Raw genomic sequence first — 24,009 nt, 5'->3', positions numbered from 1 at the left:
ATCACAGCCAATCGTCAAGGATGATGGGAGCTGTAGTCCAAAATAATATGAAAGCTGTCAGGGTGGGGAAGATTGGGCTAGGTTTAACCCCCACCCCACAGGATGTTTCTTACATTCTTATCACCAGACTTGTTGGAGGATAAAACAAAATCATATTGGATGGACATTTGTCCTTTTCTTTCTTCTTTTTTTTAGGTGTTTGGTAAAGTTGCTCTGAAGGACGGAAGTCAAATTAACCGGAACAACAACTTTCAGACTTTTCCCCAAGCGGTGCTGCTTCTCTTTCGGTAGGTGTTATCTGTTGTTTTGTTACAATTGACATTTGAGTTATAAAACTGGTAGACTGCAGGGGTTCTAAAATTCTGTCTTAAAGTTTCAGCTAGGTATAATGTCTATTTCACAATAGTTTGAGGACATTTGAGCATATTACACATAGGCATCAATTTCATGTGAAAAGCTATTTGGAGATCTAGAGGGCTTACATTAACTTAACATGTTTAAGATTCATATACTGATGGTCACTGTATCCACAATGTGAAAGGAGGGTGGCCTATCGTTAGTATTGTTTGCATAGTTTTTTGTTATTATTTTTTCTCTTTAATCTTGTTTCATTTTTCAAAATTCCTTTTTAATGTAGTTAATGCTCACATTCCAGTGTGATAAATATGAAAAAAGGCCAGTAAGTGAACCTTGATCCAAGATTAAGTGGATCTGTTTGGTCTTCTCTTCTGCTGGTGTCCCTTGAGAGCCACTCAGTGGTACAGAGCGAAGAAGAAAGGGACTGAGGTCCCAGGATGGCTCTATTTCACCCCCTCTCCAGGATACCTGTTGGTTCTTCCTGTTCTAACCTTGGCCCAAAAAGTTTCCAGATCTGGAGTGGATCTTTGCCTTGACAATAATAACCAGACTCCAGCCTTGCCTTGGTGCTGCTTTCTCTTTGCCTGTCAGGCTGTCTGTTCTTGCCTACCCTTCTTCCTTTCTACTGTGTTAATTCTGCTATCCTCCTGCCTGCTCGTAACACAACATACCTAGACAGTGAAATGTAAAAAAAGCCCTGAGTATATGAGCTTGCTTTAAATTATCACAGTGTACTAACTAGCAAGGAAGCAGGATGTTGTAGGCACTCTTTTTAAAGCCTGCATCCTTGCAACAAGAAGAACGGGAATGCTGGCACCTTTTAAATACTGTCACATAAAACACTATTACTATGACGGAAGTTCCAAAACATCATATATTCCAGGTTAAACATTAATCCATAGTTACAGAAGGGAGAATGTCAGAAGGTGCTGCTCTTTCAGTCACAATAGTACGATGACAGGCAACATGCACTTGCTGGAATCTTCCATTCCATGCATCCCTGTGTGTGAGAGGAACCCTACTCAGTGGTTTCATGTAGATCAGGCATCCCCAAACTGCGGCCCTCCAGATGTTTTGGCCTACAACTCCCATGATCCCTAGCTAACAAGACCAGTGATCGGGGAAGATGGGAATTGTAGTCCAAAACATCTGGAGGGCCGAAGTTTGGGGATGCCTGATGTAGATGTTAAACAGCATGGAGGATAAACTCAAGCACCAAGGAACCCCACATTGAAGGCTCCACAGGGCCGAACAGTACTCCCCAAGCATCACCCTCAGAATGACTGCTGTGGGGGTGGGCCTGACCATAGCTGCCAAGTTAACCCTTTTTTAAAGGGAAATTCCCTTATGCTGAATAGGCTTCCTCGTGAGAAAAGGGAAAACCTGGCAGCTATGGGCCTGACACTGAAGGGGATGTCAGTAAAGAGGGTTTCCTCTTTGAGCTTTGATAGTCTGTGGCCTTTTAGAAGTGGGTGGGATGTTTTTAATGTATTTTATTCCTCTCGCCCCTGTTTAAATGTGGGTTTGTTGTTTGTTTGGTTTGTTGTTTGGTTTTAAGTGTCTTTGGGTTGCCTTGGGCAAAATAAAGTGATGTAACAAATTTAATAAAAACGATGGCAACAACAAAAAAGTGGTAGGCAACCTGAATTCTGTCAAACACCACATTCTCTGAGGGGTAATTTATGGGCAGAACCAAAGCTGATGATGGATGGAGTCAGAGACAAAAGTGCACTGGATTAACTGATCGGGAAGGACTATGCTTATTCCAGTTTTCCCCATTTTAATTCCCAATCTTTTGCAGCTCTATTCAGATGCAAGCCTCATCTTAAATGATGGGATTGCTTCACATAATTGTAGGGTTGGAAGCGGGATCCCAAGAACTATCTAGTCCAACCCCCTTCAATGCAGGAATCACAGCAAAAGAAAGCCTGACAGATGGCCGTCCAAACTCTGTTTAAAAACCTCCCTGTGAATTAAAGTCCACCACCTACCAAGGAAGCTTGTTCCACTGTTGAGTAGCTCTTACCTTCAGAAAGTTTTCCCTAATGTTGAATCTCCTCTTGTAATTTGAAATCACTGGTTCCATTGATTACGCTCAAATAAACATACAAAACTACTACTACTACTACTAATAATAATAATAATAATAATAATGCATATGGGTTTTTGGTACTGTAATACCAATATAGCAACTGGCCTAGAAAGCTAGTGAAAGTAAATTCTTTCTAACATTAGTGAAAGATATATATGCATACATACATACTTGCATACATGGCAGGAGCTTACCAATTTGTTCTCAGATAGTGTCTTTAAAAGCATTTTTTGTTTTTTTAATCAAATAAAATATTGCCCTTCCAGTTGTACTGAAACTACATAGAAAGTGGGGACATTTTTAACAGCTAGGAAAATAAGAAGTGTATTCAGAGGGAGGGAGGGCCTGTTGCCTTTGTCCTCAGTCTTGTTCTAGCCCTGTGCTAAGACAACCCGTGACATGGATGCGCCGTATGCATCAATCCAAGGAGATGAAAGGTTGCTGAGATAGGCTGCTGGGACTGCATGCGCAACCTCTAGTGCTCTTATACATACATGAACCCTCTATACTGTGTCCTGTGACACTTCTGGAGCCCTCGTTAACAAATAAAAACAACAACAGTGTCATTCTAATTGAAAGAATACCATTTGATTCATTTTGTCATGCTTTATTCCAAATTCAAGGTGTGCAACAGGAGAGGCTTGGCAGGAGATCATGTTGGCCTGCATGCCAGGAAAGCGATGTGATCCAGAGTCTGATTTTAACCCGGGAGAAGAATTCACATGTGGAAGCAACTTTGCCATTATTTATTTCATCAGTTTCTATATGTTGTGCGCTTTTTTGGTGAGTCCAGAAGCTGGGAACATCCTTAAGCACTATGATTGGACAGCAAAGAATATGACCCTAGACCCCTGGAACAGCACGTGGTGGTGGTGGTGGTGGGGAGAGGAGATTGCTCCACCTGGCAAGCCACAATGTTTGCCTGATGGAATGATCTCCTTAGCATGACATTGAATTCCTGACTATAATTTGATGTTTGTGTGCATATATTTAAAATTTTCATTCACACACATTGAATCCCTATCTGTAATTTGATATATGTATTTAAAATTTGCACACACATTTCTGTGCGCACACATTCCGGGATAATATTAATAATTTGCATTTTTCATATGAATATAAATGTAATTAAATAATTCCTTCAATTCTTTTTAAGATTATCAACCTCTTTGTGGCTGTCATCATGGACAACTTTGATTATCTGACACGCGATTGGTCTATTCTTGGTCCTCATCATCTAGATGAATTTAAAAGAATATGGTCAGAATATGATCCTGAAGCAAAGTAAGTTAGACACCATTGTGCTGTAGTGTGTGCCTACCTAAGGAGCCAAAGAACCAAAAACAAGAGGGTAACTTAAAGGCAGGTGAAACTATTTTATTAATACTATACCTCTTTCATAGGGGGAGGATAAAACACCTTGATGTTGTTACCTTGTTGCGACGCATACAGCCTCCACTTGGCTTTGGTAAATTATGCCCCCACAGAGTTGCATGCAAGGTAGGCTTTTCTGTGTTTCAGAGCATTTGCTCTTTATTGTGTCAGTACTTCTGTCTAATATCATTTGCTAGTGCAGAGATGGCTGTAAATTCAAGACGCCTGGTTCATTGAATTATAGCTACAGGCTCCTTTCAATCTAATGAAAGCCAGAACTTCCTGTTCTTGCCTTGACTCACTGATTTAGAACAAAATGTGGATGTGAGTGGTAGCAGAAGAGAATTTTGGAGAGTATAGGTGCAGCAAAGCTACCGTATATTGTCATTCCTTGCTCGCCAGCTTTGACAAGGAAGTAAACAATCCCCATCTGCACCTGTCTAGCCGAAGCTATGCTATGCATGTAGAACCTTCCAACATATTTTCATGAATAATGGCTCCTGCTGCTGCTGCTTGGAGGAATGCAGCATGCTGCATACATTTGTTTATGATGCCATTAAGTTTCTGTATAATATTTGTCTTGTTGTTCAGACATAATGGTTTAGACATAATGCCACACAGTGGTTTGGTGCTACAACAAGCTGTCATGCTTCAGCAGCTAAAAACAAAACAAATGCTGTACTGAGTCAGTTCAGATGTCATTGCAGTAGAATTCTACCACCAGCCAGGACAATACAAATGTCCTTCAACTGCCCACAAGGAGGACATGATGAAGAGAACTAGCACCCTTTGGTTTAACCCAGAATCTGTTAAATAAGATGGTTTTGGAACAAGCAATGTAAATAGCACCTGCATTATTAGATGGGGCTACTTGGAACAAGACTTACAATGAAAGCATGGGCATTTCAGATCGAAGGATCCAGAGTCATCCTTGTGATGGCTCCCTTTTATCTTGACTCCAGACCCAAATACTTGTATTTTGGGCAATTTGGTAGTAGATAAGTATGTGGGCCAAATGTATCCTGCCAAAATTTATTAGAGTACATTTAGAGCTCATTGATTTTGCTGAAAGAGTTGAAAAGGAATCACCAAAGTTTAAAGCAATGGGACTTGGTTAATGTTGGCTGTATTGTGCCAGATATTCCCCAGATATTCATGCCAAGTATTAATTAAATGTGTAAAAACCATGGGATACCAGCTATTTTAACATTCTAGTTTTTGTGTTACACATATACCACATAATGTCTACAATAGATTTTGAGGATCAGGCAGAATTTTTTTCTAGTGACACATCCGTAGGATAAGCATCTGGTAGATTTTGCTAAGTTAGGGACAGTGTCATGCAGACTTATTGTGCCTCCTATGCATTTTATCTGCTTTTCATATATGTATGTGTATATATATATATATATATATATATATATATATATATATATATATATATATGAACACACATATATATGAATGGACACATGTATTTGGTATATATATATTTTTTCAGTGTCTTGCACTGAAATTCCTTTGTATTTGTTTATTTCTGAACATCTGCAGAGGTTGGTAGCCATGAACATGCCCCTAAACAGCGATGGAACGGTTATGTTCAATGCTACTTTATTTGCTTTAGTAAGAACCGCCCTGAAGATTAAAACAGAAGGTAAGAGAATAAGATACATATTCCCAAGTGCTATTTTTTTATTTTACTTCTTACATTACTGCTTTGTACTGAGAATCTCATATACCTGGTGACCACCCCGTTAAGATTTCCCAAACATGAAAAGTTGTACAAACAGTTCTTCTATAATAATAATAATAATAATAATTTATTATTTATACCACACCCATCTGGCTGGGTTTCCCCAGGTGTTCCCAGGTGAGTTACTTGCCATCTATCCCAAGCTGGGGGGGCAGTATTTTCCTTTGCTGTCAAAAGCATTATAAGGAAAACCTGCCTTGGACTGACAAAATTATCTTACTGCTGCTCCTCAGATGTCTAAGAAGTATTATTAGCCCCTAACTATATAGTACTGCTGACTGCATTTGTGTACCATCCATCTTGTCTGGGTTCTACATTTTTTGTGCAAATGTAAACTTTCTTTACAGAAGTCGGACCTCTGTCTTTCTCGATCTTTAAGCACTGTTAGGTCAGTAATTCTGATGAGAATCATTCCTTCAGCACATTGGCTTTTCCTTCATCACATAGAGAACCACCCTCAGAACTGATCACTTCTTCTGAGGAGTGAAGGAGAAGGATGGGAAGTTCCAGTGCACTCACGGAATGTCACATGAACAAATAATAAAGACACTGTCTTCACTCTGAATATACTTCCTGATGTGACCAGTAAAAGTTTGTGATGTGATGACATCACAAAGAAAGTTATACAAAGTCACTTCAAATGTTTTCTCCCCAGTGAATGCTTTTCATAGGAAGTTTTTGGGAGTCCTTGTCTCCATTTTAGCAGAGCTTGATCACAGCAATATAAAATGGAATTACTTTTTGAATTACTGTTCCTAAAATTAAATTTAACATTTCCAATTTTGGCCTGCCTGCCTTCTCTCCGTTCTTCCCCTCTCTTTTCAGGAAACTTAGAGCAAGCAAATGAAGAACTCAGGGCAGTTATAAAGAAAATCTGGAAGAAAACTAGCATGAAGCTTCTCGACCAAGTTGTTCCCCCCGCTGGTGGTTAGTGAGATGATCTCATAAATTTCTACATTTTCAATGCTTACATATTGATACAGTTTTGAAAAAAAATACCATGGCACTAAAATCAGAATAGTAGTGTTAATTAAATGATAAATTAAATTATAATATGCAAAAGCATTTATTAAATATTTTAGATGCTTATTTGCTAATTAATGTTGGAAAAATGTATCTCTATTAAATAGAAATATAAACATTTATTTTAGGAAGATAAGATTTGACAAGATTCTATATATTGTGATTGTAAGTAATTTATTTATGTGTAAACATTTCAGTTTACAGGTTCCAATATAATGTACTGCTAAATTAATAGAGCCTATGTTCTACTCTTCTTCTTTTTTTTTGGACATCCTTTTTGATTATGCTATCTGCAGGTAATGAAGTTAATCCAAATTTGTACTAGGTCAGTGGACAATAGTGTGCCATTTTTTAATAATGTAGAGAGGGAGAGAGAACACTTTTTACAGTAAAAAGTGAATATAGACTGAATATAGCCCATTTCCCTCTTCCAAAAAACCCTAAAACAGTTAAATATAACCAAGTTAATCAGGATGTAGAGGGTACAGAATTAGTCTTATGATTTTAATATATAAGCTAGAACTAACTAGGTAAGCTATTATTGTCATAAAACAGCATAGCCAAGATTTTATAATATGCAATTCTATATATGAAACATATACACCAAGATATATTTCTCTTCAGTATAAAATAATGATGAACTTTTGATTGTAAGTGATGTTTGACTTGCTTTTCATGTTTTAGAAGTGCAGAATCTGTTGCATAATGCAATCCATATCAGTCCTATCCCAGACATCCAAGAGACCGATCCATTTCAGTTCATTATGTGGCTTCTTTTATAGCTTACTGTACTTTTATAGTGCTAACCCAGCTTTCAATATGGTTTTGGCTCAGGTATGGAAGTGACCCTAAGATCACTTCGAGTGGTAGAAGCTGATCTCTCTCTGAAGGTGACATTCTCAGTCTCTAGGAGAAAGAGAGCAATACTGGCTATCCAACTCTTCAGCATGGTGCAAGAAGGAGTATTGGCTTTGTTGCTGGAAGAGCCACTTGCAACTGGCAGCTCAGACTGCAGATGGGATGGTGCCAAATCATATCTAGGGAAATCTAGCTGTCAAGCAATAACCGATACTGCACATTTAAAACTACTCTGCTCTTTTCTAACCTTACACCTGAGTGCTTGCATGGCCTAGATTAATTGCTTTGTTATTGTTGTAACTATGTGCTTGAGCTTTTTCTGCAGCCTCTATTCCTTTCAACTATCAGTCTTTTCAGAATATTCTGAAGCAATTCTGTTTTAGGGTGGTGGCATGGAATTAGTGTTGCCTCTGGTCAACTTGATTCCCCTTCTTTTTATTGAAATACAGACGCATGCTTCAGAATAGCGAGCCATGCCTTCCTAAATTAAGCACATGTTGAGCATTTGTTGAGTGTGCATCTAGAGAATAAACCATAATACATTTTCCTCTACAAAGTGCAATTAAAGGTTCAGCTCCATTTCATTGCTGCTTTCAAAGTGAATACAGTATTGATTTTTCCATTTGTCTAGAAAACTTGTCTAGAGAAAAAGAATAGATAATGCCACTAAAATGCAGAAAACAGAACACTGCCAAACAGTGTAGGAAGTCTTTCACAACTTTAGGCAAATTGCAGTGAAATAGGAATAGACTATTCCTGCCAGGAAGTTGACTTACAGGAAAACGTACATGGAAATGTAATATTTCATTAAAAACACAAGATATGAAACACAAGATATGAAAGCTGCAAAGTAAACAACAATGTGAAGAAGACTTTAAGAATTTTGGTTAGTAGGTGAAGTATAAATACTCCTAAATAAATAAATAAAATTTATTTAATTTTTTAATGTACTGCAAAGGCTCCAGAATTATAATGAAATGCCTTATATAAACCACAGGTTTTCCACAATGATAGGTCAGATTCCTGCATTCACTTAAGTATTATCTCTCAAACAGAATGTTATAGCTAAGGAAACGCCAAATCCCTGTTGTTGTTGTTTTGTAGACTTAATAAAGCAGACTTAATAAAGGAATAATGAATCTAGCAAGATTAATCATTACTGACCGTAAACCCATTTCCTTAATTTACTCATAACTGCCAAGAGATTTAAAATATCAAATTACTTGCAAATCCTCAGGTTCAGTTTAACACTGATTAATTAACACTGTTGATATATGATGGAAACAGGAAGAAAAGGCACTTAAGTACAGATTCCTTTCTTTTACACCAAGGTTTTTATCTAAATTCCCCATTCTTTAACCTTCAGAGGCCACTGAAGCCCATCTGCCACCCTCCTGTCTTCTCCCCAAACTTGTTTTGCTGAAATTCGTTCCCTTGGGTTTTTCATTTACATTGATTTCCACTCTGTTTAAACTAAAGTATGATCACTTCTGCCCCACGGCTTTCCTTCGCATATCTACTTCTGTTTGTCTTTCTCAAAAGTCTGGACAGATTTTGTACCCATGTATATATATTGTGGGTATGTCCCTTTTGCACCTAGCTTTTTAACTACGGTACATCCAGGAACTTGCAAACAAAGAAAGCTGCTTTGCAGATGTGAATTGTGTGTATGCCCACATTTACACATGCATATATGGTGCAACCCCCACCTCAACTTACAGTACAGATAACTCACATCTTACACTTATTTAACTTACGAGATTGCAGCTTTGGCTAACAAAAATGCTTCTTGGTCTTCCCTCACAGCTTTTAAGACTAGATCCTGAGTACTGAAGCCCCCTAAACTTGCATTGTAATCAGTGGAGGTTTATAGACCATGTATCCTTTAATAAGGCATTTGTTACATGGTGAGAGCAGGCTCAATGATGCTATTTAAGAGTCGGAATGGAACAGACAGGGCTCCCAACCAAGCTACTTCAAATCTTTTTGTTTCTTGTTTTCTTTCATAAGATATCCTTTAACATCCTCTAACATAACAGACCATGCCAAATCCTATTATGCCATACCTGTTCTGGTATATGGCCAATTTCAGGGTTTATTGTTTAAAGCTATCTATAATTGAATAATTTGGAATTGCAGATAATGTAAATGGATTAGTTTTGACACAGAGACCTCTTTTAAGTATAAAATCCATAGTTCATTGACATAGGTAATTGAAACTGATATTTTAAAAACATATATTCTGGTGAAGTGCTGTGCGATTGTCTACATCCTTATCTGCCATTAATTCTCATTCAATTCAGTTGGGCATACTTCTGAGTAGATATATATAGGATTGCACACCCTCCCTCCTTAAACCATTACAAAACACAAGGAAAAGAAACACAGTATTCTGTTTTGTAACTGTTCTAATAAAAGGAAACTACTTAAAGATACTTCACTAAATTGCCAATAATAGCAAATATAGTCCAATAATTAACAATGTCCGCTTATCATGCTTTGTCTTTTTTAAATAACCTAGCAGTTTGAATACTGTCAGATAAATGTAAAAGCTAATGCATGCTGGAAAGCATCTGTAATAACACTTAGTCTTGATATGAACACTTCTCAATTTACCTGCCTTATTAATGATCTAAGGTGGAGTTATGTTCTATGTGTGCTGTTATTTTGGAACCAATTACTGCCAAAAGAGACTATTAAATTCTCTCCTAAAAGACTACCAAACTGGACTCTCAGGTGAAAGTTTACCAATTTTAGTCTCCAGGGTTTGCCCCCAAACTCTGGTTTCTAATGCCTTATATATTTCTTAATATGAATATTGCCTGCTGGGTGTTCAGGGAGTGAGATAATTTATATGCCACTTTAATAGGTCAGACAGAAACAATAATAATTTGATATATTTGAATTCACTATGGTGATAATTTACTTGAAAGGCAGCAAATATGAAAAGGCCTTCCTCCTATTATAGTTTTTATAACACTCTGGTTCAAACTTATCAAAGTTTGCATTTTCAGAGTCATGTAGACATTTGCATTTTAAAAGATAATCTTACCTCTTTGAACTTTAATAAATTAGCATCTTTTCCTTTCTTAGGAAATAGCTCACCTATCAACTGCTTCTACTGTCTAGTCTCGTTTGCCTGCTAAAACTGCTTCATGCTAGATTTAGTCTGCCTTATCAGCAACAACAACAATAATAAAAACACCCTTGTGCCAATGGCACTGTCACAATTTTTCCTGATTTGGATAAGAGTATATATTGGCTATTAATGAAATGTGCTGACTTGGGAGAGATCTGTCTGGTCTGTTCATTTAGATGATGAGGTAACCGTGGGGAAGTTCTATGCCACCTTCCTGATACAGGACTACTTTAGGAAATTCAAGAAACGGAAAGAACAAGGACTGGTGGGGAAACATCCTGCAAAGAACACCACAATTGCACTACAGGTGATTTTTGTTTTCTACACTTTAACTAACCATGTTGCAAGTTTGTTGATAACAACAGGTAAAATGACTGTGGGTGCCACAAGGACTGTATTTTATTGAGACATTTTGGGGTCTTCCGCCATTAAAAGGAGTAAACCATATTGTTCTGTATATTACAAGGTAAGTGTACAAAGCCCTTTTTTTTGTAAAAGAAGCAGCAACTGGTAGCAGAAGCTTTATAATGTTTGCAAGTAGGAATTGTAAAGCGGGGGTTTGTGTTAAGCTGCCATTGAAAATGCAAACTTTGGGTTGACTATTTTATTTCATGCTACTCTACACAAGCCCTCTCTTTCTCTGAATATCTTAAGATCTGAAAAGCAGAGAATCAGAGGCACACACTGTAAGTAGAGTGAAAGTGGTTTGAACATACTGTACATTATCTCCCCCTGAAAACAAATGTCTCAAAATACAGTGAATCTCTATTCAAAGCATTTGTAGTACGTGTTAGAATGCTTCATCTGGACAGCAATAACAGACTGAAAAAGCAAAGAGGGGGAGACATCCTATTCTTATTAGCACCACCATGCAATATGTTTAGGAATGAATAAATACAGTTTCCCAGGAACACTGGTGTGGGTGGGTATAAAAAGAAGCATTTTCATATCACTACAAGCAGGTAGGTGGCATATGAATATTAAGTGCTTATTAGAATTCCATTTCTGTTCAGCAGAGGATGGGGAAGTGAAAAGGGTTCTACTTGGAGCCTTTATTTTCAGAGAATAGTTGAGAATAACGTCCATGTTGCATCAACACTGGAGTGCTGTGGGACAAAGTACTCTGTGCTTTTGTTTGTTTTGCAGAGTGCTTCTCTCTCGGAGCTAGTGAGAACCTTTTCAAGCCATTTTGCTTTTTAACCCACAGTCTCAAAAGATCAGACTTCCCCCCTAACAGTTTAAGTACTTTTAGACATAATACATACATGCCACTCAGCTATGTAAGTGACGAGCACACACACACACACACAGGCTTCTCTGCATTAAGTTTGAGGTAGAAACTAGCAAAATACCATATTATGAAGGTTTTCTCCAAGCCAGAAGAGCTAGAAAGATGCAGTATACTGGGACGTATACATAGACCTGCCTCTGATTAATTTCTGTACCTTTGAATGTTTTGAATACCACAGGGACCCTAAACATAAATTGGCCTTTTCAGTCTGCTCTATGCCTCAAACCATTCACATGTTAGACTAGAGCAGGGGTCCCCAGACTACGGCCCGTGGGCCAGATGCGGCCCAATTGGCCTCCCAATCCGGCTCGCGACGACCCCCGCTGCCGTCGCCTGCTCTTATGGCGCGCAGCACGGTGGCGGGCTTCCAGCTCGGAAAAAAGCGATGAAAATCGTTTGTGCGCATGCGTATGGGCCTCTCCCGACCCACAAGAGGTCATTTCCGGTGCACTTCTGGGTCGGGGGAGGCCCATACGCATGCACACAAACGATTTTCGGCGATTTTTTCCGACCTGGAAGCACGCCACCGTGCCAGTAAGTGTGTGTGCGCGCATGCGCACGGGCGCACACTCCCCCGCCCTCTGGCCCGCTGCACGTGCACTCCCCTGCCCTCCAGCCCGCCGCGCGATCAGCGCGGCGGGCACCGGCCCAAAGCCCGGTAATTCTGGGGACCCCTGGACTAGAGGCATCATCAGCATTAGGGTGATTGCCCAAGGTCACCTCTCCTAAGAGCTGTTGATCCTCAAACTCACATCAGTATCCAACTTACTCGTTCTAACAATGCAAGGATTTCCACTTGCCACAACGGAACTTCCCCTCCCTTTCCTTTCACATCTGTACTAGCAGGGTTTCCCCAGCCCTCCGGAGCAGATTTTGGGAAGGCACAGGGCACATGCAGGGTGAGGAGAGGGTGCGGGGAGCTGCATTACACAGGGAGAAACGCTTGTGCAGATGGAACGAGATAGTTGGATGATACCATCAGTTACAGCATTGTCCATTAAGGTGTTCTGCAGATGAGTGATGTGCTTTGGAAAACCAGTTTCTTTTACTTTCTCTGGCTTTCTCTGCAGCAGCTTCACTGGGTACTCTTTTTTTGGTACTAATGTGGAAAAAAACTTCAAATAATTGTTCCCGGCTATCTTTTACTACCTTGGTCTTATCTCCTCCCATCATATGCTCAGATATCATGTAAAAGCATGCTAGCTTTTACAGAGAAGTTACGTTTTTGTTGCTACAACCTGTTTCCCGAATTCTTTCTATCCTTTCTGTGATGTGCTCACTCCACACCCTCCACTTAGTACAACACAGGAGCAAAATCAGGGTGCGTGCTTCAGAATGCTGGACGTCAGCTGAAGCATTCATGGATATATATTTGTGGATATATATTTGTGTGTGGAGGAGTGGGTTCTTTATTGTGTTTGATTTAGGGAGGTTCGCTATTACAGAGTTTGAGAACTACAGATTTCTTCTCCCACCCCTACCTTGGTCATGCTGTTGGATCTGCAGGACCACATGGATGTTAAAATGTTATTTTGACGTAAATACCTTGAGTAATATTTTTTCATGCAAATGTGAGCTAAATTGAAGATTTCATCATGAATCTTAGGAAGAAGATTGATTGAATGACTGCAGTTTACCATTAACCCCACCCCAAGCTCTGTGGCTGATTGCCAAACTCTTCCAGTTTTAAAACAGCAATAGCTTCAGTTACAGAAAACCTTATCACATGTCATATAGCAAAGTTCATATATAAAGATCTCAAATGTCATACAGAATATTCATATACAAAGTTCATATACAAAGGTCGTTGCTGGCTCTTACTCTGTTTCTAACTACCATGAAGGAGTGTGCATAACCAAACTGGTTGCAACTGCTAAAGGTGCATGGCATCCTGAAACATTTTATGTGTTACGAGTGTTAGTGTTTTTACTTAGTAGCCACGTTGACACGGCATGGTAAGCAGAAACCATGGTTCCCTGCATTAAACAAACCATTATCCATAGCTTAGTGTTAGGACTGTGGCTTGTTTTCCTCCCCCAAAGAACACAATCTGTAGGCAATATTTTATTTTATTCTTTTGATTACTGATCATGAGCTCTGTTAAGCCAGGGATTGTGGTTTCTTTCATCCATGTACTGTACTAGCACACAGTCCAAATAGACTCATTTGTGGTAAACCATAAACGACCAGGATTCTAAAACACAGAGGTACAGGAGGCCCCACACTTCCAATATTCACCGTCCAATTTACAGAGGACAACAGGAAAAATGGAGGGCAGAACTGGCATGCTTGTCCCAATAGTTCCCCTCCTGTCTTTACTTAGCATGGTATCAGAACGCCTGAAGAAGGCCCATTGCTGGATTTGAAAGTTTGTGTTTCATTCTGTACTGTTATTTCTCATGCATACAAACAATAATATTTTTGGAGCTCTTCTAAGTATTCTGTGCCTTTTAATGTTCGTGTGTTTCAGTATTTCATTGATTATAAGAGATGCTTCAGTATGCTGCTACCAGTGGTAAGCTTTATCAGCACTGGATCACCTGATGACTCTAGCAGCAGACAGATCAAGATCAGGGACATGAGTGGTTGAAAGGTCTGCTGTTCTCTATGCTGTGGGAAATCGGGGGGAAATCCCCAGAGCCATAAGGAGACCAAGCCACTGTCAACCGGGGTGTGTGTGTGTGTGCCAAGAAATGCAGGTTGTGGTACTCAGAAGATATTAACAGACCAATAGGAAGACTGGGCCTGAAGTGGAGGTGGATTTTCTCAACCAAGCTCTTTGAGAGGTGGGGAATCCCCAGAGCTGAAACTGGTTTGTGGTGAAGGGCCAGTCACTTCCCTGTTCTGTGAACTATAGTTACAAAAAATACACCTTTTACGTACATTGCAATAGCACATGCAAAACCGCATGCCCGTCAACAGCATAATGAAGTTTCAGGTAGTGTAGTTTCAAATATCAAAGTTCTGGAGAAAATATAACCATAATGACAACTGCAAAACATAGATCAACCGTCAACAAAAATACAGTCAGCCTCCAACTGGAACAGAATTACAGGGATAGGGTGGAGGTAACATACATGTGTCTCCCACACCCTCACATGTTTTCCTGGCTTTCAGAACACATGAATAGGGCTTACTTTTAAGGCACTTCCTCCCCCCCCCAAATACTATTTATTCAATTTCAAACATTACAAGTTACAAAAATTCACAAAAACAAAAAGACAAAAAAGCAAGAATAAAAAGAAAAAAAGAAAAACATCAATTCTAACATTTTAATTAACATTGTAGACTTCCTCGATTCCCCTCACACTGGGTCCATGTTTAGCTCCAAATTAAGCAATTTTCATTTATTATCTTAAATCATTCTAACACATTTTTTCATTATCTCACAACTATTTCTATTCTTACTTGACTATCTTTCACCCATAATTCATCTTAATCCAAATCTAAATATATTTCCCCATCCATCTATCCTCTATTTCTCCCCTTAGCCTCAAATTTATACCCAAAATTTTTCCATACATTCAAATATTATTTCTTTTAACATAATAACATTTAAACCCTTAAATCTAATTAAGCCCCCCCTCCCCTGGACTCAGGGTCTCCCAGATGAATCAGCCAGTTCCATATGTCATTCCAGTTTCGGGCCATCTTGACCAGTCAGAAAATAACATCCATTATTACTCCTAACCCCACTCCCCCTCTTTCACCACCTATCCACCACTCCCCCTTCTTTGTCCCCTGCTGCTTCCCCAATTTCCTAGCTGTTGCACAATACCATCCAACTACATTTCCACTTTCCAGCCCTGTCTCAATTTTGGTTCCCCTTAAGTTCTGGCCCCAGTATGGATCCTGTCCTCCCTCTCTCACTGGGAGGGCATTATTCCATGCTGGTTCTTCTTTGAAGACTCTTTGAATCAAGCATGAGTCCTGTTCCCCCTCCCCCCTCACTGAGGGAACAATGTCCCATGCAACTTCATCATCTTTGAATTCAATTACTTTGTCCATGGCTGATTATTGTTCATCTTACTTCTCTTCATACTTTGTTGGGATTAGTCCTTTTTCACTTTCCGCACAGTTCTGTTTTATTTTATCAATCTGTATAGTATTCTGACGCAGTTCACTTTTCAATTCCAAAAGTTCCTTTTAGAAGTCAATAAAGTCAGATGATGTTGTCTACTGACATCCTGGTCGTTTCCAATTTGGTGGGAACAGCACAGATTACAAGCAGGAAATGGCGCAGTTCACATTTCCAAACTTCAGAAACAGAAATTATGCCCGATCTGGTTACAAACTCTCATTTTTAATTCTTCTTCATATCTTAAAACTCATATATCCATTTATGAAAAGAGCATCTGTCAAACTTCTTATTCACAACCTTATATTTTACACTCTCTTGAATGTTGACAGTTTTCAGCCTCAAAGAGGTAAACAAATTCCATCCTATTGTGATGTCATAATGGCGGCTCACTGATCCCTCCAGGGACCCGACTCCAGCTTCCAGGGGGACTTTTCCCAGACCAAATTAAAGAACCTTTACAGCTTTACAGGAATTTTACAAAGTTCAACCTTTCTCCCCTTTACCCTGCCTTAGGGGGGGAGTTTTAATTCCTCCCATGTCGAAATCTTTTCAATTAATTTTTTTTTACTCACAGTGTCCAATGTTTTCAAATCCTTTGAGTCTGGAAAAATCCACCGCTCCACAGGCTGCTGGCTTGGAGCTTCACGTTGCGAGGGTAGCAGTTTAACTCGAGGCATCACATCTCCACTCTGCTTGCTCTCGGCTCCCTTAATAGGGCTTACCGGGGAGCAGAGGAGACAGAAAAAGGTGCTGCTGAGTCCCCACGTCCCCAGAACGCTTGATCTGGGGCTCTTTCGGGGGTCCGCGGCGCTCTCGTGGGTCCCCCCTCCTTCACAGCGCTAGAGAATCTCAGAGCTCAATATTCTCCCGCCAGTCAGCAATGGCGGTAGACCAGAAGTCCGTTTAAGGCACTTCCTTATCCTTTGTCTTAACTCAGCAAGTTAAGCCATGGAGTCATTGTATGTTTGAGATCTTAGCTAGGATTAAGGGAACAAACCATGGTCCTATGGTTAAGCATTATGTCTAGACTAGGCCTTTAAGGCTGCAACCATAATTCAGTGTGTGAGAGAGAACTGAAAGTGGCTAAACCACCACACCCAACATCTTGCAGGCAGGAAGATGGGCAGGGCAGAGCTGTTGTGCTCTTCCATCCTCCTACTCCCAAGAAATATTTCAATACAGGGTGTCCCTGACCATCAGGTCCAGTTGTGTCCAACTCTGGGGTTGCGGCGCTCATCTCGCTCTATAGGCCGAGGGAGCCGGCGTTTGTCCGCAGACAGCTTCCGGGTCATGTGGCCAGCATGACAAGGCTGCTTCTGGCGAAACCCTATTTCAATACAACAATTTAACAATTAGTATAGTTTTTTCCCTGATTTGGGGGCGTATCAGGAAAGGGAAGGCTATGGATCTTTTGGATCCATACTTTCCCTTAACCCACCCAGGGCGTACCCCCTTTTGGGCCATACATGAGGGCAAGGGCTACAGAATTTTCTGTGATGGGGAGAAGAAGCATCCAACACAGGATCTGTGTCTCCAAGGTTGTGTCTCTTCACCTTCTGTCAAGGAGATCTGATGCTTGTTATGGCCCCTGGAATGGCCGCCTCCAAACCAGAGGGTTGCAGGGCCAGTAGCATCAGACATTTGAATAAAAGTTAGTTCCAATCACAGAATCCAATCTCAAAAACTTTTAGAGTGTCTACCATTTGTCTTCAGTGTCAAGATAAGAGTTGAAACAAGATAAGGATTGAAAAGCACTTGATGGCTATGCTTTCCTTTTTAGAAAATCAGTTGCAGCAAGAGCATGTTAAAATTAGTTTGGGTTGAATTATTTATTTGATGCAATCTTTTGTGAAGGGATTTTAGTTTTCTGAATATAGATGACTTGCTCTCTATAGTTCAGTATTTATTGGTTCCTATATTGAGAAGTTGGTGATGTCGTGTCTGTCTCTCTCTCTCGCTCACACACACACACACACACACTTTTCAGCTGTGAGGTGAAGTTTCTTAGGCAGTCAAATGAAAACTGAAACATCATGGAAATTTGCTAGTTGCATTACAAGAAATCTAGACCTCTAAAAATACTGTGAATTAGGCCACAACTTTTATACAAAAGTTACATCTGTGGCCTATTAAACCACCAAAAAATGTAACTACTGATCCATATGAAAACAATGTTTGATGCTGTGTGGATGAACCACTATACTTCGCTGCAACTAAATGAAGTTTCATGTTTCTCCAAAGTACAATTAATATATGGTTTATAGTTGATACTATAAATCAAATTACCACTTCTTCAAAAATAACTACTGGTATGTCATTACATTCTTTCTTGAGAACACACTACAAAAATAAGGGGCAGTATTCAACTAAATTTTACTCAGAGTAAAATTAGAATGAATGAACTTGGCTGAATTAGGTCCATTAACGTCACTGGGTCAGACTGAACATACAGTAGTTGATTTTTGTTAGATTGATAGCTCTCATAAGGTGACATCCATACAACCACTCTCACACAATATCAATACAAACAAATCAACAGTAAAATGCATACTTTAGAATACCAACTGGTAGGCCATGTGGAAATAAAGCCCAAGCATGTTCTTTAAGATTTAACCAATAGTTTTATATCCCACATATGAGCAACAGCTCATAGGATAAGGTGGTAAGATCATCTAATTCACCATCTTGCATTGGGTTCCTCATTCCATTTCTATTGCAATGTTTGTATGCTTTATCTAGAACCTAAGGAACAAATGAAGGTAGCCATGATAAATTTTCTTAGATCTGGTTCTTAGGCTCGCTTAAAACACTCTTATAGGAGTTGTGGTGAAGTATTAATGTTTGTATGTTCCCATCTCTAGACCACCCTAAGCCTCTTTGGGAGAAAGGATGGGATATAAATAATACTAAATAAATCTAATAATAAATCCCCACTTGTCATACAATTATTCCCACTCATAAAATGAAATGAACTGGGTGGGCCTTAATGATCATTTCCCATAGTCAAACGTGTAACTTTGACCCTTTCCTTGTTTCACCATTTCCAATCTCAACAAACAGCAGCAAAATCACTTAGTGTTACAGGAGCACGGCTGCAGTTAACTATCTGCTAGTAATGATGGAAACTTAAACTGATGTTCTGCATTCATAACAAAATAAGTGTTTAGTGGAGCATGAGTGACTTTAATTATTTATGTCTCATACATAGTATAGAGGCTGCCCTTTCATTACATTTCCGCTGGAGAAGAGATGTATGGATTATCTATACCTATGACCTATGTGAATAGTCACTTAATGTTATATAAAATAGTATCTAGTAGATATGCTTCTCCCTGTATGTAAACTAGAAACACTCACATACAGTTTTGTTTAACAAACCTGTGCTATTTTTGTGAAATGTTTATAACCCTCAGTTAGCTACTATAATCGCAATAAACATGCAGCGATGGAAATTTAGAAAAGATTATCAATGGCTATCAGATGCAGATGGGGGGTTTGTACGTCACTCTGCTTCAACTTCATTGGTGTGCCATGTTTATAATGGGCTCACATCAAAGCTGAGCTGAACAGCGCTGGGAATTGACAGTAGATCACAGAGCCCTTTGTACAGGAAGCGTGAAGGGAACACAGTTTCAGGGGGGCTGAAATAGGATGGGATCTACGAAGATAAAAGGTTCGGAGGGTTGCAGACTCGACTACTATGTTTCTTACATTCACTGCTACAGTGTAGGTTCCCTATAGCTTTTCTTTCTTTCTTTTCATGGTTCCTGGATGTTCTGTATGCTTTACTAATCGAATGAGTATTGCATTTTATTTTGTTAGGCACTGATTACTTGTAAAGCAAAATTATCAGAATAAGTATGCAGTGAAGTATTTCCTTCACAGTAAATCAATGCAGGTAAGTGACACCTGAAAGCTAGCAGCAGCGGTTTCAGAACTATGAAAAAATTATATTAGATTCCATGGTATCTGCAAACCTTTCAACATTTCGGATGGCTTGTTTGGGCTTACAGTTCTTATCTACTTTGTTCTAGGCAGTTTCACAGAGAATAGTATAAATAGTCAACCAATGCAACATTTGTTTTGCTCAATAGTTATACTAATAGAGGTATTGGATATTGCTTACATGACCTGTTAATGACTCTGTGGATTTCATTAATATAATGAAAGAAGCTTTTTTTAAAGGCATACTTATAATAGAACATATATAAAAGTTCAGATATAAAATGAAAATACATAATCCTTTTCATTTTTATTTATAGATTTAGAATTTCTTTAGGAATGTGATAAATTTCTATAGAGCACAGAAGAGGAATTGTATGGGAAAGCACTGCAATTTATGTTTGATTATAAGGGCTTTGTGTGTATGTGCAACAGCTTTTTTTGCAAGCATATTAAGAAGCATTTCCTTCTTAAATCTAAAATATTACCTCCAAACTGAATGGAGAGAAAGTGTTGATTTTTATTAAACCTGTCCTAATTCCAAAGCCAGTACATCTTTTCTCATAATTAGGATTCATTATGATTATTGTTTGCATTATATTTTTAAAACCATGTACTGTAAAAGGTGTTTGTGTGCTTACTTCTTAATGGCAAATGTGGTAATGTGACATCATATTAACGATTGAAGCATTCTTCGATATCATGTGATTGCAGTTTTTTTTAAAAAAACAACAACAGATGTGTGCATGTGTGTCCATTTCAGTGTTTGTGCTTTTCAAAGGGGAAGTTACAGTATTTGTATTTTCAGATATTAGGTATCATACAGTGTGGGTGTATTGATTAATGCCTTCTTGAAAAATTACCTACACTTTCCCTTCTAAAGAACAACTGTACTGAATTATATCAATTTGTGGTTATACTTTTGTGTGTTATGGAACACAGTTTACTGAAGAAACAGCCCCAGTGTGATTAAGTACGGTAATTGAGGCCACTCTGCAATTATTAAGTCCTTGGTAGTCAAAGTGCCTCAATCTAGGAGTACTTAGTCCCATCATTTAGGATTTATTTAAGATTTTAAAGTAAATTTCATTGGGTCTCTCTTCTGACCACTGAGTCTTGGGCTGCTTTCTAGTGATCATTGGTAGAAAACCTGCACAGTGGTCTTTTATTTTGAAGTTTTGATCTAGGAGCCACACGGTACTTTATTCCCGACCATCCATCACCCCGCCCATCCTAGCAGAATGAAATCAGTTTTATAGGCTGGTGGTGAGCTGGTTCTGGAGCTGAAAACACAATCTGCTATATCACTGTTAGACTTTAATATTGGTAGGGGGACAACAGGGTCAAAATGAAGTGTGCTTTTAAAAAGTATCTCTGGACGTGCACAAAACTGAACTATAGGCCAGGGAGTCCCAAAGTCTTTTCCTGTTCCCATCCCAAGGGTCATGTTTCATAGGTCTGTGGCATACAATAAATTAATACCCTGACAGCCAGAAGTACCTGAGAGACAGGCAGAACACAATATGCAAGACTATAAAAGGGAAAGTGCATAGACCATGAAATTATTTATGACTGTTCCTATTGAATTGTTCAGATGAAGCACTGTAATATATGGAGTCCCTATGCATTGTTACTTAGAAACAAGCCTTATTGAGTTCAGTGGGACTTGCTCTGAAATAAGCAGATATATGCTTGCAGATAGGGTACTGTAGTCTTCGGCCCAAACTTACATTTGGAGACCCATTTCTTAATTTTTGTTACCATATTTGTATGGTGATTACTGTTGCACCCTTCATCTGAGTAATGGGTCCCAAACTTATATAAGTTTATATAATATTATCTAAGGTTTTCATATTGTGGAGACTGGGCTGTTCATTCTTTTTCATCCTGTACATGTTACACCGACTAATCTAGCAGGTTTTACCATGTCAGGTAGAGCTAAGGAAACGATTCAGGATGGGAACTAGCACTGAACACAATAAAGTTATCTAGTGATAATTTCTCATTTTATCAGGTGACTGGCTCTGCAACATGGTTTATTACCACTTGCACAAGGGGCTTGAGGCAAAGTCATAGGGAGCATATCTCTCAGCTGCACCAGCTTTGATAAAACTGGCAGCCTCTAAACGAAAGGTTGAATTAAGGGGAGGGGTAACAAATGGTGACTAAAATAATCCTGAAGCTGGGATATGGATCCAGAGAGCAATCTTGGCTACCCAGTGGCTCTGAAAGCTCTTGCTGTAATGGAACTCTTTGGGTCAATCCTAAAAGCATTTTTGGAAGCCAAGAACCATACAACAAGCCTGGAGAAATTGGGCAGTTCAAGGGAAGACATTACAGGTTTTGAGAGGCATTCTGTTTGGATACTGGCTAAGGTTTTCCCCCCTTTTGATTCCCACTGGTGTTGTTGCTGTTGTCAAAGAGTCTCTGGAAACAAATCATTGCCACAAACCAACATCTGCTTAACAAGAAGACTGGAGGCAATTTTACACTACCCAAGAAATATAGAGCTTTGGACCAAATAAATAGCTCGCTGGAAAAATATACCTTTAATGAGTTACATTCAACAATGTTTTACTCTAACCAGTGAAATTATTGAACATTACCAGGTAGTGCCCAGCACTGCTTGGGAATTTTTAGATTTTCGTTTTTAAAAAGTTTTTAAGCAGATACAGTGATTCCTTGGTTCTCGAACGTATTCCATTCCAAAAGTCTGTTTGACTTCCGAAACATTCAAAAACCAAGACGTGGCTTCCAATTGGCACAGGTGCCCCAGAAACAAAAGCCGACAGCCACATCAGACATTCGGCTTCTGAAAACCGTTCGAAAACTGGAACACTTCCTTCCGGGTTTTTGACGTTTGGGAGCCGAAATGTTTGAGTACCAAGGCGTTCGAGAACCAAGGTTCCACTGTGGTGCAATTTGTGAGTTTGGACCTGTCATGCCAAAAATTAGGTGAAGTTGAAAGTGGATCACTGGACAGGCTGGATTCAGAGGAGTGGTGGGAAACACCAGCTGGGAAACCCCCAGGAGAAGAGGGCTCAGAGCCAGGAGAGTGGTGGTAGGACAACAATGAGTCGTCAGAGGGAGGGGGAGGAGCAGACTGGCAGGAGATGTCAGAAGCTGAAAAGGTAACGGGTTAGTGAGCAGGAATGGGCTGTGGCAGAGAGCAGTCCAGAAGCAGAGGGAGGTCCAGAAGCAGAATGGAGGCAGGCTGATGAAGAAGCCTGGAAAACTCCTTCCTGCTGTTACTAGCTCCCCTCCTCCCTGATCTCCCAGAACACAGAGAGAAATGAAGAGGGCAGAGCAAGAGAGACCAGGTGAATGAGTCTTAGGCTGCTGGGGAAGGAACCAGGAGAGGAGCCTTAGAGAGCAGTGGGAAGGCAGGGACTTTCAGTCCTTGCAACTGGCTCATTGGGGCAAGAGTTGGAAAGAGTTGCTGTGATCACTAGGCCTGCACTGTTTTGGTTCCTTTGAATAAAGAGTTAACTTCAGTGACACCGGTTGTTTTATTGCTGCCCTGCTCCCGACTCTGGTTCCTGACAATCACCATCAGAATTGCAGGCATATTTGCTAATGTAAATAAACAGGATTTATCGTATGTACCAACCACATTTGTATTTCATAAATGAAGGAATGGATCAAAAATGTTAAGAAAGTAATGGTGATAGGCCAGATATTGGGATGGGGGGATCTTTCCTGCAATTTAATATTACAGTATTGTTAGGGGAAATAAATCAAAACCCCATACTACATTGATCACCTCATATTGCTATAATTAGATGTCAACATTTGATGTTAAATCAGATTATATTTATCAGTGTTATAATTTGAATAGCCCTATATAATCATTTTTTTAAGGGACATGGGTGGCGCTGTGGTCTAAACCACAAAGCCTAGGGCTTGCCGATCGGGAGGTTGGCAGTTCGAATCCCCGCAACAGGGTGAGCTCCCGTTGTTCGGTCCCAGCTCCTGCCCACCTAGCAGTTCGAAAGCACGTCAAAGTGCAAGTAGATAAATAGGTACCGCTCCGGCGGGAAGGTAAACTGCATTTCCGTGCGCTGCTCTGGTTCGCCAGAAGCAGCTTAGTCATGCTGGC

General features: G+C 39.6%; 1 protein-coding gene across 2 annotated transcripts in view; it reads left to right on the top strand.

The window, feature by feature from the left end:
- The window catches only part of CACNA1D (calcium voltage-gated channel subunit alpha1 D), a 208,356-nt gene that overhangs the window by 167,574 nt on the left and 16,773 nt on the right, over positions 1–24,009 (top strand). For both annotated transcript variants that reach the window (XM_060271439.1, XM_060271438.1), the window contains 7 exons: positions 196–287; positions 3,073–3,232; positions 3,606–3,733; positions 3,853–3,949; positions 5,375–5,477; positions 6,402–6,503; positions 10,773–10,903. In XM_060271439.1, coding sequence (XP_060127422.1) covers positions 196–287; positions 3,073–3,232; positions 3,606–3,733; positions 3,853–3,949; positions 5,375–5,477; positions 6,402–6,503; positions 10,773–10,903 — 813 coding nt within the window. The remainder of the gene's footprint in view (positions 1–195; positions 288–3,072; positions 3,233–3,605; positions 3,734–3,852; positions 3,950–5,374; positions 5,478–6,401; positions 6,504–10,772; positions 10,904–24,009) is intronic.

The sequence above is a fragment of the Zootoca vivipara genome, chromosome 2, assembly GCF_963506605.1.
Source record: "Zootoca vivipara chromosome 2, rZooViv1.1, whole genome shotgun sequence".
Classification (NCBI taxonomy): domain Eukaryota; kingdom Metazoa; phylum Chordata; class Lepidosauria; order Squamata; family Lacertidae; genus Zootoca; species Zootoca vivipara.
The sequence above is the reverse complement of the archived record's forward strand: the minus strand, read 5'-3'. Positions and strand labels throughout refer to the sequence as shown.